Source organism: Bufo bufo, chromosome 4, assembly GCF_905171765.1.
Source record: "Bufo bufo chromosome 4, aBufBuf1.1, whole genome shotgun sequence".
Lineage (NCBI taxonomy): Eukaryota > Metazoa > Chordata > Amphibia > Anura > Bufonidae > Bufo > Bufo bufo.
In genome coordinates, this window is record NC_053392.1 from 308642960 (window position 1) to 308658628 (window position 15669).

At 44.0% G+C, this 15669-nt stretch overlaps 1 protein-coding gene across 2 annotated transcripts in view; it reads right to left on the minus strand.

The window, feature by feature from the left end:
- Positions 1-13766: 13766 nt before the first annotated feature.
- The window catches only part of MDN1 (midasin AAA ATPase 1), a 315164-nt gene continuing 313261 nt past the window's right edge, over positions 13767-15669 (minus strand). For both annotated transcript variants that reach the window (XM_040428764.1, XM_040428763.1), the window contains exon 102: positions 13767-14565. In XM_040428764.1, coding sequence (XP_040284698.1) covers positions 14377-14565 — 189 coding nt within the window. In that variant the 3' untranslated portion in view covers positions 13767-14376. The remainder of the gene's footprint in view (positions 14566-15669) is intronic.

The following is a 15669-nucleotide window of genomic DNA, read 5'->3' on the forward strand; positions in this document are numbered from 1 at the left end:
CTATAATGGGAGATAAATGTCGATTCAGAGCTCCAGGAGTCAGCTTTACAAATCATGTCAAGAGGCAGAAGACTCCTCTCGGCAAAAGAAGTAGCCACAACTCTAGTAGAGTGGGCCTTTACAAACTCCGGAGGATCGAGAGATTGGGAAACAAAGGCTTCCCTAATAGCCTCCTTAATCCACCGACTGATGGAAGGTTTGGATGCCTTACAGCCTTTAAACTTACCTGCAAACAGGATTAGAAGATTTTCATCTTTCCTGAACTCCTTTGATCTATCCATATAGATCCGGAGACATCTCGAAATGTCCAGCGGATGTCTAAATAGGTTCCTCGGAGGAGGTGGAAGATGTTGACCGAACCGGGAGGGATATTGTCACATCTGTGACAGGTCTCAGAAGGTCTGAGAGATTATCTATGTATTAGTGATCTGACGGCCTATTTTGGTTTCACTTTGTCTGTGTGTTGATGGTATGTCCACACCTCCTGTTCAGGTGTGGATCATGTGACCTTTACCTCACCCTATTTAGTCTGACTTTTCCCATCACTCCTTGCTTGGGATAGCTTCATTTGGTCTTGGAAGAGCTGGAGTGTGGTTCGTGTTGAAGTCCTGTTCATCCTTCATCCTCTGAAGTTAAGTGTTCCGCTTGTCATGTTTTGTATCCCCCGCCCCCTGGTTGTTTACTAGGCCTCAGTGAGACGCTAGTTCCTTCACCAGGGAAGGAACGGGTGGTCTCTGCCCTGTCATTATCTTTAGGGCATCTGAGGGTCACCAGGGTTTTCTAGGTTCCCGTGTATGGGTATCTCTACCATCGAGAGGTGCCCATACAAATAGGAGTTAGGGCCAGGAGCAGGGTTTTATAGGTGGTGACCCTTTTCATTCCCTAGCGGTGAGGCCTAGTGTCTTTCCCCTTCCTTCTTGATTGTCTTTTGGTGTTCTTCCCTACTACATCCGTGACATTATCCCAAGCCGATACCGCCATTTTTGTTCTAATCTGTGCAGCTATGGATACTATGTCTGCACTGGTCGAACAGATGCAGAATCTGACTTTGGAGGTGCAGACCTGTCCTGAACCGAAGGTTGCTCTCCTGGACAAGTTTTCCGGGGGTAGTGACAATTTCATCCGGTTCAGGGAGTCATGTAAATTATACTTTAAGCTGCGTCCATACTCTTCTGGGGATGAGTGTCAACTTGTGGGGATGATTATTTCATTGCTTAAAGAGGACGCCCAATCTTGGGCTTTTTCTCTGCCAACCGGTACCGTCCATCCGGTCGGTAGATGAATTCTTCAGAGCCTTGGGTCTCATCTACGATGACCCAGATCGGCTCTCTCAGGCCCAGACCAAGTTACGGAGTTTGCGGCAGGGAGAACGTTCCGCGGAGACCTATTTAGGAGAGGGGCTACCGATACTGAGTGGAACGATCCTGCTCTCCGTAGCCAATTCTGTCAGGGTCTCTCTGAGAGACTGCAGGACGCGTTGGCCTTTCATGAAAATCCTGTGTCATTGGAGGCAGCTATGTCCCTTGCTGTACGTCTAGATAGACGCCTGAGGGAGAGATCTAGGGGTCCTCACCTTCAGGACGTACTGTCCAATAAGGGTACTGCTTCCTTTGACACTTAGGCCTCATGCACACGACCGTTGTGTGCATCCGCGTCCGTTCCGTCATTTTTCACAGTTTAGCGGAAGTCCCATTAATTTCTATGGAGCAGTGAAAAAAACCTGATATTCCTCCGTTTTTTTCTCCGCGTCTGTGATTCCAGTCCGACAAAAAAATATAACCTGTCCTATTCTTGTCAGTGGAAAACGGAGGACGGACCCATTCAAGTCAATGGGTCCGTCAAAAAAAACGGATGCATCCGTTTTTTTTCCTACAAGACCATGGTGCAATAAAAATACACTTTTCATTAACCTTCCTTTTTTCCCCCGTCAGACAAAAAAAAAAGGAAGACACAAGGAAACAGAACTGAAGCAAAATCGGACACGGACCACTGAAGCCAAATCACTGACAGTGAAAAAACACTGTCGTGTGCATGAGGCCTTATGGTGGAGAGACACTGGTAAGTTGTGCCTTGTGATGAGCTTATGCAGTTAGGAGGAGCTACTCCTGGCAAAAGCTTGGGTTATGTGAAAGGAGTCTGCTTTTATTGTGGCAAGAAGGGACATTTTGTGAATATTTGTCCGTACTTGCAGCATCAAGGTGTAAACAAAAAAACAAAAAACTTTTGATCCTCAAATTACTATTGGTGGTTTGGATGGGGAGCAAGAAAACCTACTTTTGTCTTTACTGGTAGTACCCGTTTTCTCCTGTCTGCCGAGGTGGCGCTAGAGTGAAAATCAAAGCATTTATCGACAGTGGGGCAGGAGTTAACTTGATTGATGGAGAGTTTGTACGCATTCATGGGTTGACTACTAATGCATTAGAGAAAAGTATTTCTGTCTCTGCAATTGACTCAGCACCTCTCACCCAAAAATGCCTGTCGCAGGTAGTGAATGACATTCATTTAAGAGTGGGTGATTTGCATCAGGAATCTATCTCCTGTTATGTATTGGAGGGTCTGCCTGGTTAACCATGGTTAAGCAAACATAACCCTAACCGGCTAGCAAGCGAGACAGATTCTCGATTGGAGTGATTTTTGCATGGACAACTGTCTTAATGCATCATTCTCTATGGTGACCACTAAAACTGTACCCTCGTTCATTTCAGAATTTTCTGATGTTTTCTCTGAGTGGTAATCAGGAGTTGCCTCCGCACCGGGAGTATGACTGTCCCGTCAATCTTATTCCTGGCGCTAAAATGCCCAAATCTCGGTTGTATAATCTTTCGGAACCCGAAAGAAAGGCCATGCGAGAGTATATTACCGAGAGTTTGGCAAAGGGAAATATTAGACCATCCAAGTCCCCAGTGGCTGCTGGGTTTTTCTTTGTAAAGAAAAAAGATGGTACCCTGAGACCATGCCTGGACTTCCGTGAGCTCAATCGTATTACCGTCCATGATCCTTACCCCCTTCCTTTGATTCCGGATTTGTTTAGTCAGATTGTCGGTGCCAAGGTGTTCTCTAAATTGGATCTGAGGGGGGCATATAATCTGGTAAGGATCAAGGAGGGGGGTGAGTGGAAGACCGCATTTAATACCCCTGAGAGTCATTTTGAAAACCTGGTCATGCCCTTTGTGTTAACCAATGCTCCTGCGGTTTTTCAACACTTTGTCAATGACATCTTTCATCATCTGGTGGGGAGGTTTGTCGTTGTATACCTTGATGACATACTAATTTATTCGCCTAATATGGAGACTCATCAGGAACATGTGAGACAGGTGTTACAGATCCTAAGAGAGAATAATTTGTATGCTAAGATGGAAAAATGTGTATTTGCTGTACAGGAAGTGCAATTTCTGGGTTACCTGCTCTCATCCTCAGGTTTTCGTATGGATCCCGAGAAGGTCCGTGCCGTGTTGGACTGGGATCGACCCGAAAATCTGAAAGCGCTTATGCGGTTTTTGGGGTTTACCAACTACTACCGTAAATTTATCTTGAACTATTCATCGGTGGTTAAACCTTTAACAGACATGACTAGGAAGGGTGCGGATATTTCTGTCTGGTCTGATTCGGCATTACAGGCCTTTTCTGCTGTGAAAGAATGTTTTGCATCGGCCCCTATTCTGATGCAACCGGATGAGGTTGACGCGTCCGAGGTAGGGGTAGGAGCAATCTTGTCGCAAGGTCCTTCACCTAGTAAATGGCGCCCATGTGCATTTTTCTCTAAAAAAAACTCTCTACTGCTGAAAGGAATTATGATGTGGGGAATAGGGAATTGCTGGCCATTAAGTTGGCGTTCGAGGAATGGCGGCATTGGTTGGAAGGAGCAATTCACACTATTACGGTAATTACGGATCACAAGAATCTGGCCTACCTGGAGTCGGCTAAGCGACTGAACCCAAGGCAGGCCAGATGGTCATTGTTTTTCACCAGATTTAACTTCATCGTGACTTACCGCCCTGGGGTTAAGAACATCAAGGCGGACACTTTGTCGCGTAGCTTTCCTGGGGGGATGGGGGGGGGGGGTGAGTCTAATGACCCTAGTCCCATTTTATCTGAAGGGGTAGTCATATCCGCTCTTTATCCTGATCTTGAGGCCAGGGTGTTGGAGGCACAGGAGGATGCTCCGAACTCTTGTCCTCCGGGGAAGTTGTTTGTTCCCTCCGAATTATGTCACAAGGTGTTTGATGAACATCACTGTACGGTGCTTGCTGGGCACCCTGGGAGCAGATCGACTGTCGATCTCATCTCTCGCAGATTTTGGTGGCCAGGGTTGCGTAAGTGTGTTGAGGACTATGTGTCAGCCTGTGGTACCTGTGCACCTGCTAAGGTGACACATACTCTGCCTTCCAGATCTCTGCTTCCATTGCCCATCCCGTCCAGACCTTGGACCCATTTGTCCATGGATTTTATCACGAATTTACCGAATTCTTCGGAAAAAAACTGTGATTCTGGTGGTTGTACAGGGTGGGCCATTTATATGGATACACCTTAATAAAATGGGAATGGTTGGTGATATTAACTTCCTGTTTGTGGCACATTAGTATATGTGAGGGGGGAAACTTTTCAAGATGGGTGGTGACCATGGCGGCCATTTTGAAGTCAGCCATTTTGAATCAAACTTTTGTTTTTTCAATAGGAAGAGGGTCATGTGACACATCAAACTTATTGGGAATTTCACAAGAAAAACAATGTTGTGCTTGGTTTTAACGTAACTTTATTCTTTCATTAGTTATTTACAAGTTTCTGACCACTTATAAAATGTGTTCAATGTGCTGCCCATTTTGTTGGATTGTCAATGCAACACTCTTCTCCCACTGATAGCAACACCGCAGGAGAAATGCTAGCACAGGCTTCCAGTATCCATAGTTTCAGGTGCTGCACATCTCGTATCTTCACAGCATAGACAATTGCCTTCAGATGACCCCAAAGATAAAAGTCTAAGGGGGTCAGATCGGGAGACCTTGGGGGCCATTCAACTGGCCCACGACGACCAATCCACTTTCCAGGAAACTGTTCATCTAGGAATGCTCGGACCTGACACCCATAATGTGGTGGTGCACCATCTTGCTGGAAAAACTCAGGGAACGTGCCAGCTTCAGTGCATAAAGAGGGAAACACATCATCGTGTAGAAATTTCGCATATCCAGTGGCCTTGAGGTTTCCATTGATGAAGAATGGCCCCACTATCTTTGTACCCCATATATCACACCATACCATAATTTTTTTTGTTCCAACAGTCTTGGAGGGATCTATCCAATGTGGGTTAGTGTCAGACCAATAGCGGTGGTTTTGTTTGTTAACTTCACCATTCACATAAAAGTTTGCCTCATCACTGAAGAAAATCTTCTGCGTAAACTGAGGGTCCTGTTCCAATTTTTGTTTTGCCCATTCTGCAAATTCAGTGCGCCAATCTGGGTCATCCTCGTTGAGATGCTGCAGTAGCTGGAGTTTGTAAGGGTGCAATTTGTGAGTAGCTAATATCCGCCGAAGGGATGTTCGACTAATGCAACTCTCCAGTGACATGCGGTGAGTGCTACGCTGTGGGCTCTTGCTGAATATGAAGCTAGGACAGCCACTGATGTTTCTTTATTAGAGACAGATTTCATGCGTCCACATTTTGGCAAATCCAACACTGAACCAGTTTCACGAAACTTAGCAAGCAGTTTGCTAACTGTAGCATGGGAGATGGGTGGTCTCGTAGGGTGTCTTGCATTGAAATCTGCTGCAATGACCCGGTTACTGCGTTTACCAGACATCAACACAATTTCTATCCGCTCCTCACGTGTTAACCTCGGCGACATGTCAATGGCTGTAAACAAAGAGAAACTTGTAAATAACTCATGAAAGAATAAAAGTTACATTAAAACCAAGCACATCAATGTGGGTGAAATTCCCAATAATATGTCACATGACCCTCTTCCTATTAAAAAAAACAAAAATTGGATTCAAAATGGCTGCCATGGTCACCACCCATCTTGATAAGTTTCCCCCCTCACATATACTAATGTGCTACAAACAGGAAGTTAATATCACCAACCAATCCCATTTTATTAAGGTGTATCCATATAAATGGACCACCCTGTATATAGGGGAAAGTACAATGTATAATTTACTTATTTAAATTCCTGGGTTTTGAAGTCAAGGCGCAAGTCCTGATTAACAAGTTTCACTTTATAGAATTGTAAATAGCGGCTGCTCCTATAGAACAAATGGATGCAGGGTGCTCACCTCTCTGTCCACCCAAACGGACAGAGTGAATAAGGAAGAAGAAAAATGAGGGGCACTCCGAATCTAGGAATTTGCAGACAGCACTAGGCGGGTATGCCAGATATTTAATAGATAAATTGAAATAAATATAATAGATAAATGCAATAAAAACAACTGTGAATAGATAAAATCAAATAAGCAATAAAACCATATCCTAAATGAACATCTAGACACCGAGTATTAGGAGTCCTGGTATAGCCTCTATGACGACCGCAAGTCTATGCAAGGTATAATGGTACTGCGTGTGTCACACTCCCATATATCTGGCCGAGATACCACGTGGGACGAAGCGTTGGGCAGAGCGGCACGAGAGGCGAGCGGACGGTCCGGCGTGTGGCGAAGAGTGGTAAAGTATCACCTGCCACTGTCATTGCATCTGAGTGTCCTGCTGGGACAGATAGATACATCAACGTTTGCCACAGTTGTGTTGGGCTATTGGATAGTGCGTATGTAGCGCTGCCGGAAAGAGACAGGAAGTGTCAGTATTTTCATCCAGAGACACCGGAGCGCATTGCTCGGCCAGATATATGGGAGTGTGACACACGCAGTACCATTATACCTTGTATAGACTTGCGGTCGTCATAGAGGCGATACCAGGACTCCTATTACTCGGTGTCTAGATGTTCATTTAGGATATGGTTTTATTGCTTATTTGATTTTATCTATTCACAGTTGTTTTTATTGCATTTATCTATTATATTTATTTCAATTTATCTATTAAATATCTGGCATACCCACCTAGTGCTGTCTGCAAATTCCTAGATTCGGAGTGCCCCTCATTTTTCTCCTTCATTTTTCTTCTTCCAAGTTTCACTTTATGACTCATACCCCTGGAATCTCTGCCCCAACTATCAGAAAGTGTAAAACCCGTCATTTATTCAGCTTTAGGAGATGTCACACACCCCACATTTTTTCCCGATTTGTATAGCTGAGAGAGGGATCTAAACATCACTATTGACTACTTTCATTATTAGCACATTTAATCTCCCCACTGCTCTTACTGTATTGCCCATCTAGAAGCCTCAAGGAAAAATTATATAACCACTCGTTTATGCCAACCCACCGAGTTAGTCTATCTACAGTCCTCTAATGAGGGAGGCTTCACAATACAATTGGTACGATTAAACATATTATTTGGTTTTTAGCTAGTATTTAACCATTTTGGGCGCAAACCTAAGTACTACTGTTCCCCCTAACATGGTCACTTGCTCTTGTATTACTCAACATAGGTATATCAGACCTTTCCCCAACAAATCGAACAATCGCTTTTCACATCGTCTCTTCTGCAAAAGTCAGAATTAGAAAGAACTGGAAAGGTTTTAATAAAATCTGCATCATGGAACGTTTGAATGTCTCCATGCAAGGCCTTTTGTCCTTTTTTTTTTTCTCGAGATGGCAAAAGTGTACCTTACCAAGACATCATCAGGATGTTTTTGCTTTATAATACTGCACTGTATGTTTGGAATTTATCATGAGGGTACTATTTGAAATCAGTTTTCCCTGAGTCTGCATTGGAGTAAATGTATCAAAATGTCACATGTTGTTTGTTAATTCTGATGCATCTTTAAACATGACACTTCTGTCTAGAAATGTTACTCATTTTCCTACTCCACCATCCCACTGGAGTTTGTAACTTTTTTTGCGACTTTTTAAATATTCTTGGTGATAAAATAGGATTTTTTATGCTTAGCTGTAAAATAGTTTTCTCGCCGAGTTCATTGGGGGACACAGGAGACCATGGGTATAGCTGCTGTCACTAGGAGGCAACACTAAGCAAAATAGTGTTAGATCCTCCTCTCCGTTATACCCCTCCTGCAGATACTGAGCTAATCAGTTTGTATGAAAGCAGTAGGAGCAGCCAGGAAAGGCCAACAGAAAACAATAGGAAGAAAGAGATGGAGATTAGTCAGACTCAAGAACAGGCGGGACCCATCAGGAAGAGCCAGCAATGTACTTACTGGGTGGGTGCTATGTCCTCCAATGAACTCAGCGAGAAAAGGATCTTACAGGTAAGCACAAAAAAATCTTATTTTCCCGCTCATATCATTGGGGGACACAGGAGACCATGGGACATCCTAAAGCAATACCATGGATAGGGAACAAAAGACCAGAACAAATCTAAGGTTGGCCATGAGGTCCCACACAGAGATGCAGGGAAAGGATGCCCAGGAAACCCTAAAGTGGAGGAGGAGCATGTACCAGGAAGGAAAGCCAGAGAACGTAGGATACGCAGTGTCATATGCTGGGCACAAAAGAAGAAAACCCAGGTAAATGAAGACAAGGGGCTCGAGAAACTGCAGAAGTCGTGGATAGAAGCACAGAATATCCACAAGAAGGATAAACAGTTTTGATTGAAAATGATGTCCAAAAGGTACCTCAGGATATCGAGGACCACAGAACTGCCTTGGAAGACTGGACCGGAAAGCCAGGATATCATGCATGACAATAGACCCCACAAGAAAACCGAGGAAGTTCAACCCAATAGAAACGGGTCTGTAGAATCCAGGTTTGTATGAGACCCGGGCAGACCTAGTGACAAGTGGCCCCAGGAAAAACCTTGTGTGTAAGTACCAGGAAGGGATATTTCAACAGAAGAAAAGAAACTTGGTAATCTGGAATGAGTGACCTCCCAGGCAGACTAAGAAACCTCTGTGGGCCGATTCGTAAGAGAAAATAGGAGAGTAACCCTTCCTTATGAAAGATCTAGAACTTGAAAAAAAGATGGAAAATGGTCACTCAACGAGACGGAGAAAGGGACGGCCATAGGAAATGAAAGCCACAATGGGAACCAATCAGTGGTACTGACCTGAAAAACCATACACGAAAGTAGAAAAAAAAAAACTGTGTCCTCAGGGATCAGTAACATCCCAGCCATGCTGCAGAGAGAAATGCAGCATAAGAGTACAGCCACACGAACTTCCGTCACTGGACAAAAAGGAAGACTGACTGATGCTGGATCCAGGACAATATCATGCTTGGTGCCAGACAGGCTGAGGAAGCAGAGCAGAGATAGGGTAACTGCACTGTTAAAAGAGAGCAGGCTACAACACGTGAGAGCACATACGCTCACCACTCATGGAAGCAGAGTAAGAAGCATAGCATACACCTCTGCTCAAAATTAAAAACTCCCTAAGGAGAAGGTAATATGGTAGGCAAATGACCCCAGAGTCGCAGAGGCTCATCTTAAGTTCACCAACGAGAAAAGCTGCCAGACACCCCACAGACAAAACTGCTTGGACCAGCAAGAGCTAATGGTAGGCTGAAGAACAAACACCTTGGCAATAAGGAGAAGCAATTTTATTTTTTTAGGGAGGGACTACAGCACAAAGGACCTTGCGTCCAAAGGCCATATCCTAATTTGTAGCGTTTAGTGAAAGTATGGGACCTCTTCCCTACAAATCTTCCGTAAGGAGGCTGAAAATCTTTCCGCCCAAGAAGCTGAAACAGCCTTAGTAGAGTGAGTTCTAAGGGAAAGGGGTGCCTCCTTTCCTACCCCCTTGCATGCTTCAGTAATGGCTGTTCTTATCCAGCGGGAAATTGAACTTTGCCGGTTTTTTCCTTTATTTGGTCCACAGAATTGAACAAACAAGTTCTTATCTATTCTCCAGCTTCTTGTTACTTCCAGGCACTGTAACACTGAACGTCTGACATCTAAATTATGGTACAGTATGTAGCCTCCTGTTCATTAGTAGGATTGGCACAAAAAGATGTTATTATGATGTCCTGGAACCTATTAAAGGAGCTGACTTTAGGTAAAAAAAAAAAACCTGGGGTCTAGTTTGAAAACCAATTTTTCCTCAAAAAGTCTTAGAAAGTTGTTGAATGGAAAGAGCTTGGAGCTCGCAGACACATCTAGCTGAATATATGGCTACCAGGAAAATGGTCTTAAGTGTGAGCCATCTAATGGTTATAGATTCTGAAGGTTCAAAAGGGGAAGACAAAATACCTAATAGTACCGTATTCAGATTCCAATAAGCTACCAAGTTTTTTTTAATTATAGGTCTAATCCTATCTGCTGCTTTCAAAAACCTGGTCACCCAAGGTACATCAGTAAGGCTGGTGTTGTACAGGGCGCCTAAAGCCGAGAACCTGAACTCTAAGGGCTCATGCACATGAACGTATTTTCTTTCAGTTTTTTTTGCGGACCGTATGCAGAACTAATTTCAATGGGTCCGCAAAAAACAAAACAAAACAGAAGTTACTCTGTGTGCATTCCGTATGCCTGTACTTCCATTACGCAAAAAAATAGAACATGTCCTATTATTGTCCTCATTACAAACAAGGATAGTACTGTTCTATTAGGGGCCAGCTGTTCCGTTTTGCAAGATACGGAATGCAAACAGATGTCATCCATATTTTTGGCGGATCTGTTATTTTGCGGACTGCAAAATACATACAGTCGTGTGCATGAGCCCTAAGGGTGTTTGGAGCTAGACCCAAATCTAAACCCGCCTGAAGGAACTCTTAAGATAAGAGGAATATTAGTGATGACTGATTGAACTTCTCCCCTCTTCAGGAAACAAAATTTCTTCCACACTTTTAAGTAAGCTCTAGATGTATTTGTTTTTCTGCTGTGCAACAAAGTTCTCACTACCTTTTCGGACAGACCTCACTTGAGCTGGATGGATTCCTCAGTATCCACGCTGACAATTTGAGAATCCCGGGATTTGGATGGAAAATCGGGCCTCTGAAAGGACTTAATCCGGATATACAGCATACAGTGGTAGTGCAAATACTCCGCCTGTGGAAGGGGGTAATGCGACAGGCTGTACAGGAACCAGTGGCAGTGCAATTACTCCGCCTATGGAAGGAGGGTAATGCGACAGGGTGTACAGCATCCAGTAGTGGTGAAATGACTGCCTATGAAAGGAGGACAATATGACAGGACATACAGTGGGGGAAATAATTATTTGACCCCTCACTGATTTTGTAAGTTTGTCCAATGACAAAGAAATGAAAAGTCTCAGAACAGTATCATTTCAATGGTAGGTTTATTGTAACAGTGGCAGATAGCACATCAAAAGGAAAATCGAAAAAATAACTTTAAATAAAAGATAGCAACTGATTTGCATTTCATTGAGTGAAATAAGTATTTGAACCCCTACCAACCATTAAGAGTTCTGGCTCCCACAGAGTGGTTAGACACTTCTACTCAATTAGTCACCCTCATTAAGGACACCTGTCTTAACTAGTCACCTGTATAAAAGACACCTGTCCACAGAATCAATCAATCAAGCAGACTCCAAACTCTCCAACATGGGAAAGACCAAAGAGCTGTCCAAGGATGTCAGAGACAAAATTGTAGACCTGCACAAGGCTGGAATGGGCTACAAAACCATTAGCAAGAAGCTGGGAGAGAAGGTGACAACTGTTGGTGCGATTGTTCGAAAATGGAAGGAGCACAAAATGACCATCAATCGACCTCGCTCTGGGGCTCCACGCAAGATCTCACCTCGTGGGGTGTCAATGGTTCTGAGAAAGGTGAAAAAGCATCCTAGAACTACACGGGAGGAGTTAGTTAATGACCTCAAATTAGCAGGGACCACAGTCACCAAGAAAACCATTGGAAACACATTACACCGCAATGGATTAAAATCCTGCAGGGCTCGCAAGGTCCCCCTGCTCAGGAAGGCACATGTGCAGGCCCGTCTGAAGTTTGCCAATGAACACCTGAATGATTCAGAGAGTGACTGGGAGAAGGTGCTGTGGTCTGATGAGACCAAAATAGAGCTCTTTGGCATTAACTCAACTCGCTGTGTTTGGAGGAAGAAAAATGCTGCCTATGACCCCCAAAACACCGTCCCCACCGTCAAGCATGGGGGTGGAAACATTTTGCTTTGGGGGTGTTTTTCTGCTAAGGGCACAGGACAACTTATTCGCATAAACGGGAAAATGGACGGAGCCATGTATCGTGAAATCCTGAGCGACAACCTCCTTCCCTCTGCCAGGAAACTGAAAATGGGTCGTGGATGGGTGTTCCAGCACGACAATGACCCAAAACATACAGCAAAGGCAACAAAGGAGTGGCTCAAGAAGAAGCACATTAAGGTCATGGAGTGGCCTAGTCAGTCTCCGGACCTTAATCCAATCGAAAACCTATGGAGGGAGCTCAAGCTCAGAGTTGCACAGAGACAGCCTCGAAACCTTAGGGATTTAGAGATGATCTGCAAAGAGGAGTGGACCAACATTCCTCCTAAAATGTGCGCAAACTTGGTCATCAATTACAAGAAACGTTTGACCTCTGTGCTTGCAAACAAGGGTTTTTCCACCAAGTATTAAGTCTTTTTTTGTTAGAGGGTTCAAATACTTATTTCACTCAATGAAATGCAAATCAGTTGCTATCTTTTATTTAAAGTTATTTTTTCGATTTTCCTTTTGATGTGCTATCTGCCACTGTTACAATAAACCTACCATTGAAATGATACTGTTCTGAGACTTTTCATTTCTTTGTCATTGGACAAACTTACAAAATCAGTGAGGGGTCAAATAATTATTTCCCCCACTGTATGGCATCCAGTGATAGTGCAATTACTCTGCCTGTGGAAAGAGGGTAATGCTGCAGGATGTACAGTAGTGCAATTACTCTGCCTGCGGAAGGGGGTTAAGCTACAAGGTGTACTGCATCCAGTGGGAGTACAGTTACTCGTCCTATGGAGGCCGGGTAGTGCGACCGGACGTACAGTATGCAGTGGTAGTGCGATTACTCCGTCTGTGAAAGGAGGTATTGCAACAGTATCCAGTGCACATACGGTGGTAGCACAAGACAGCACCAGTGTCTTAACTGGACTTTTTGTAATTCATCATACATAAAAAAAAAAAACATAACTTATTACATATTTCATTTGCTAGCCTTTGCAATGTTGAGCCCCAAACCTCAATTAGGCAAATGGAACAGTAAGGGGTTACTACTTTTTTTTTGTTGAGGGCTGGGGTGAAGCTTCTGGAGGAGGCAAACGTAATTTTAGCACCCGGCGGACAGTTCCCGCCCCCCAGAACCCAGCCTGGAAGGTGTGGCTTAGTAGGCTGCAAAGCCGAAGTACGGGGAAAAATGGACAAGGACAGCCCGAACCTTGGGGAGGCTGGAGTGGAGGTGGAGGGGGGGGGGGGGGGGGGGGGGGTCACTGCAGAAATGCAGGTGACCCAATGGCTAGTGGTGGAAGGGGGGGTCCAGGGAGGGCTTTGGACAGACACCAGCCTTCCTCCCCAGGTAAATAGAGAGATCAGGTGTCTCTGGGGCGGTGTGTAATAAGTTCCCCCCTATATATATATGCACTTCTTCATTCTCATTTTAATTTCTAGAAGTACCTGAACAACTGGACTACAGGAAAAAAAAAAAATTAAATGCTTGTTGTATTATGGCCAAATCGTTGCATCGTAAAGGCTCCTTAGAACGGATATTTTAACAGTGGACAGTTCCTTTAATAAACCAGAATGATACAGTTACGAATGATCTTTATTAATCTGCATAGCTATGGGGGTAACAAAAGAAAAAAAAAATGAAAAAAAGACAAGTGTGACAGACAAATAACTTGTACATATGTCCTAACAATATAGTACAAAATGTTCAGGCTTCACAGTATAATGTTATGATTTACAATACAGAGTATGGAAAACAAGTTAGACCACAACAAGAATAGAAATGTTTGGATTCTCAGATTAAACGGTTTTAAGAGAACTTTGGTTTATTACAAAAATAAAACCTTGGATTTTTGTATTTGTTTTACTTGGGAAAAAAATACAAACGTCCTACATCTCTACATATTATGCCTTACAATCTTTCCTTCCACGTGTCCATCTACTTGTGTACTGCTAGAAGCTTCCTGCTTCGTTTTATCATAAACTTGTTATGTTATACACGAGAATGGCTGGTAGGTACTATCACATATTTGAACGTATGCCATTTTCTACTTAGGAGGTACGTTGCATAGCTTCCTGCATCACTGAAATGACTTGACCTGAGCCACAGGACATGCTGTTCTATTCCACTGTTCAGTAAGTATTTCCCAGTCATCTCTCCATTCTGCTGCTGCTGAGAGAGTGCAGGCGGTTGTGCATGTATCCAGACATGATCTACACATGTTCTGAGGTAGTCACCAGCTCAAACCACTGCCTGAGGGCATCACCCAGGGTCTCTGGAAGAGTGTTTACATCTCGAAGGATAATGTAGAATGGAAATGGAAATTGCTCCATGTAAGATATCATTTTTGGCATCTCTTTGGGGTCGGTAAAAATTGGCACTTTAATATCCAAGATGGAATCCTAAAAACAATATAAGAGTTTTAACAGGTACAGTAAAAATTACAAAATCAGAAGAAAAGGCAGCACTCTAATGGTCAAAGTGATGCAAAACTCTACTAAGTAGATACACTGAACAAAAATATAAACGCAATACTTTCGGTTTTGCTCCTATTTTGCATGAGCTGAACTCAAAGATCTAAAACATTTTCTACATACACAAAAGACCCATTACTCAAATATTGTTCACAAATCTGTCTAAATCTGTGTCCTTTCTTCTCCTTTGCAGAGATAATCCATCCCACCTCATAGGTGTGGCATGTCAAGGTGCCGATTAGAAAGCATGAATATTGCACAGGTGTGCCTTAGACTGCCCACAATAAAGGTCCACTCTGAAATGTGCAGTTTGATCACACTGCACAATGCCACAGATGTCGCAACGTTTGAGGGAGCGTGCCCGTGCAATGAATGTTCATTTCTCTACCATAAGCCGTCTCCAAAGGCGTTTCAGAGAATTTGGCAGTACATCCAACCAGCCTCACAACCGCAGACCACGTGTAACCACACCAGCCCTGGACTTCCACATCCAGCATGTTCACCTCCATGATCATCTGAGACCAGCCGTCCGGACAGCTGCAGCAACAATCTGCTTGCATAACCAAAGAATTTCTGCACAAACTGTCAGAAACCGTCTCGGGGAAGCTCATCTGCATGCTCGTCGTCCTCATCGGGGTCTGGACCTGACTGCAGTTCGTTGTCGTAACAGAGTGGGAAAATGCTCACATTCGATGGCGTCTGGCACATTGGAGAGGCGTTCTGTTTACGGATGAGTCCTTGTTTTCACTGTTCAGGGCAGATAGACAGCGTGTGTGGCGTTGTGTGGTTGAGCGGTTTGCCGACGTCAACGTTGTGGATCAAGTGGCCTATGGGGGCGGTGGGGTTATGGTATGGGCAGGCGTATGTTATGGACAACGAACATAGGTGCATTTTATTGATGGCATTTCGAATGCACAGAGATAACTCGACGAGATCCTGAGGCCCATTGTTGTGCCATTCATCCACGACCATCACCTCATGTTGCAGCATGATAATGCATGGCCCCATATTGCAAGAATGTGTACACAATTC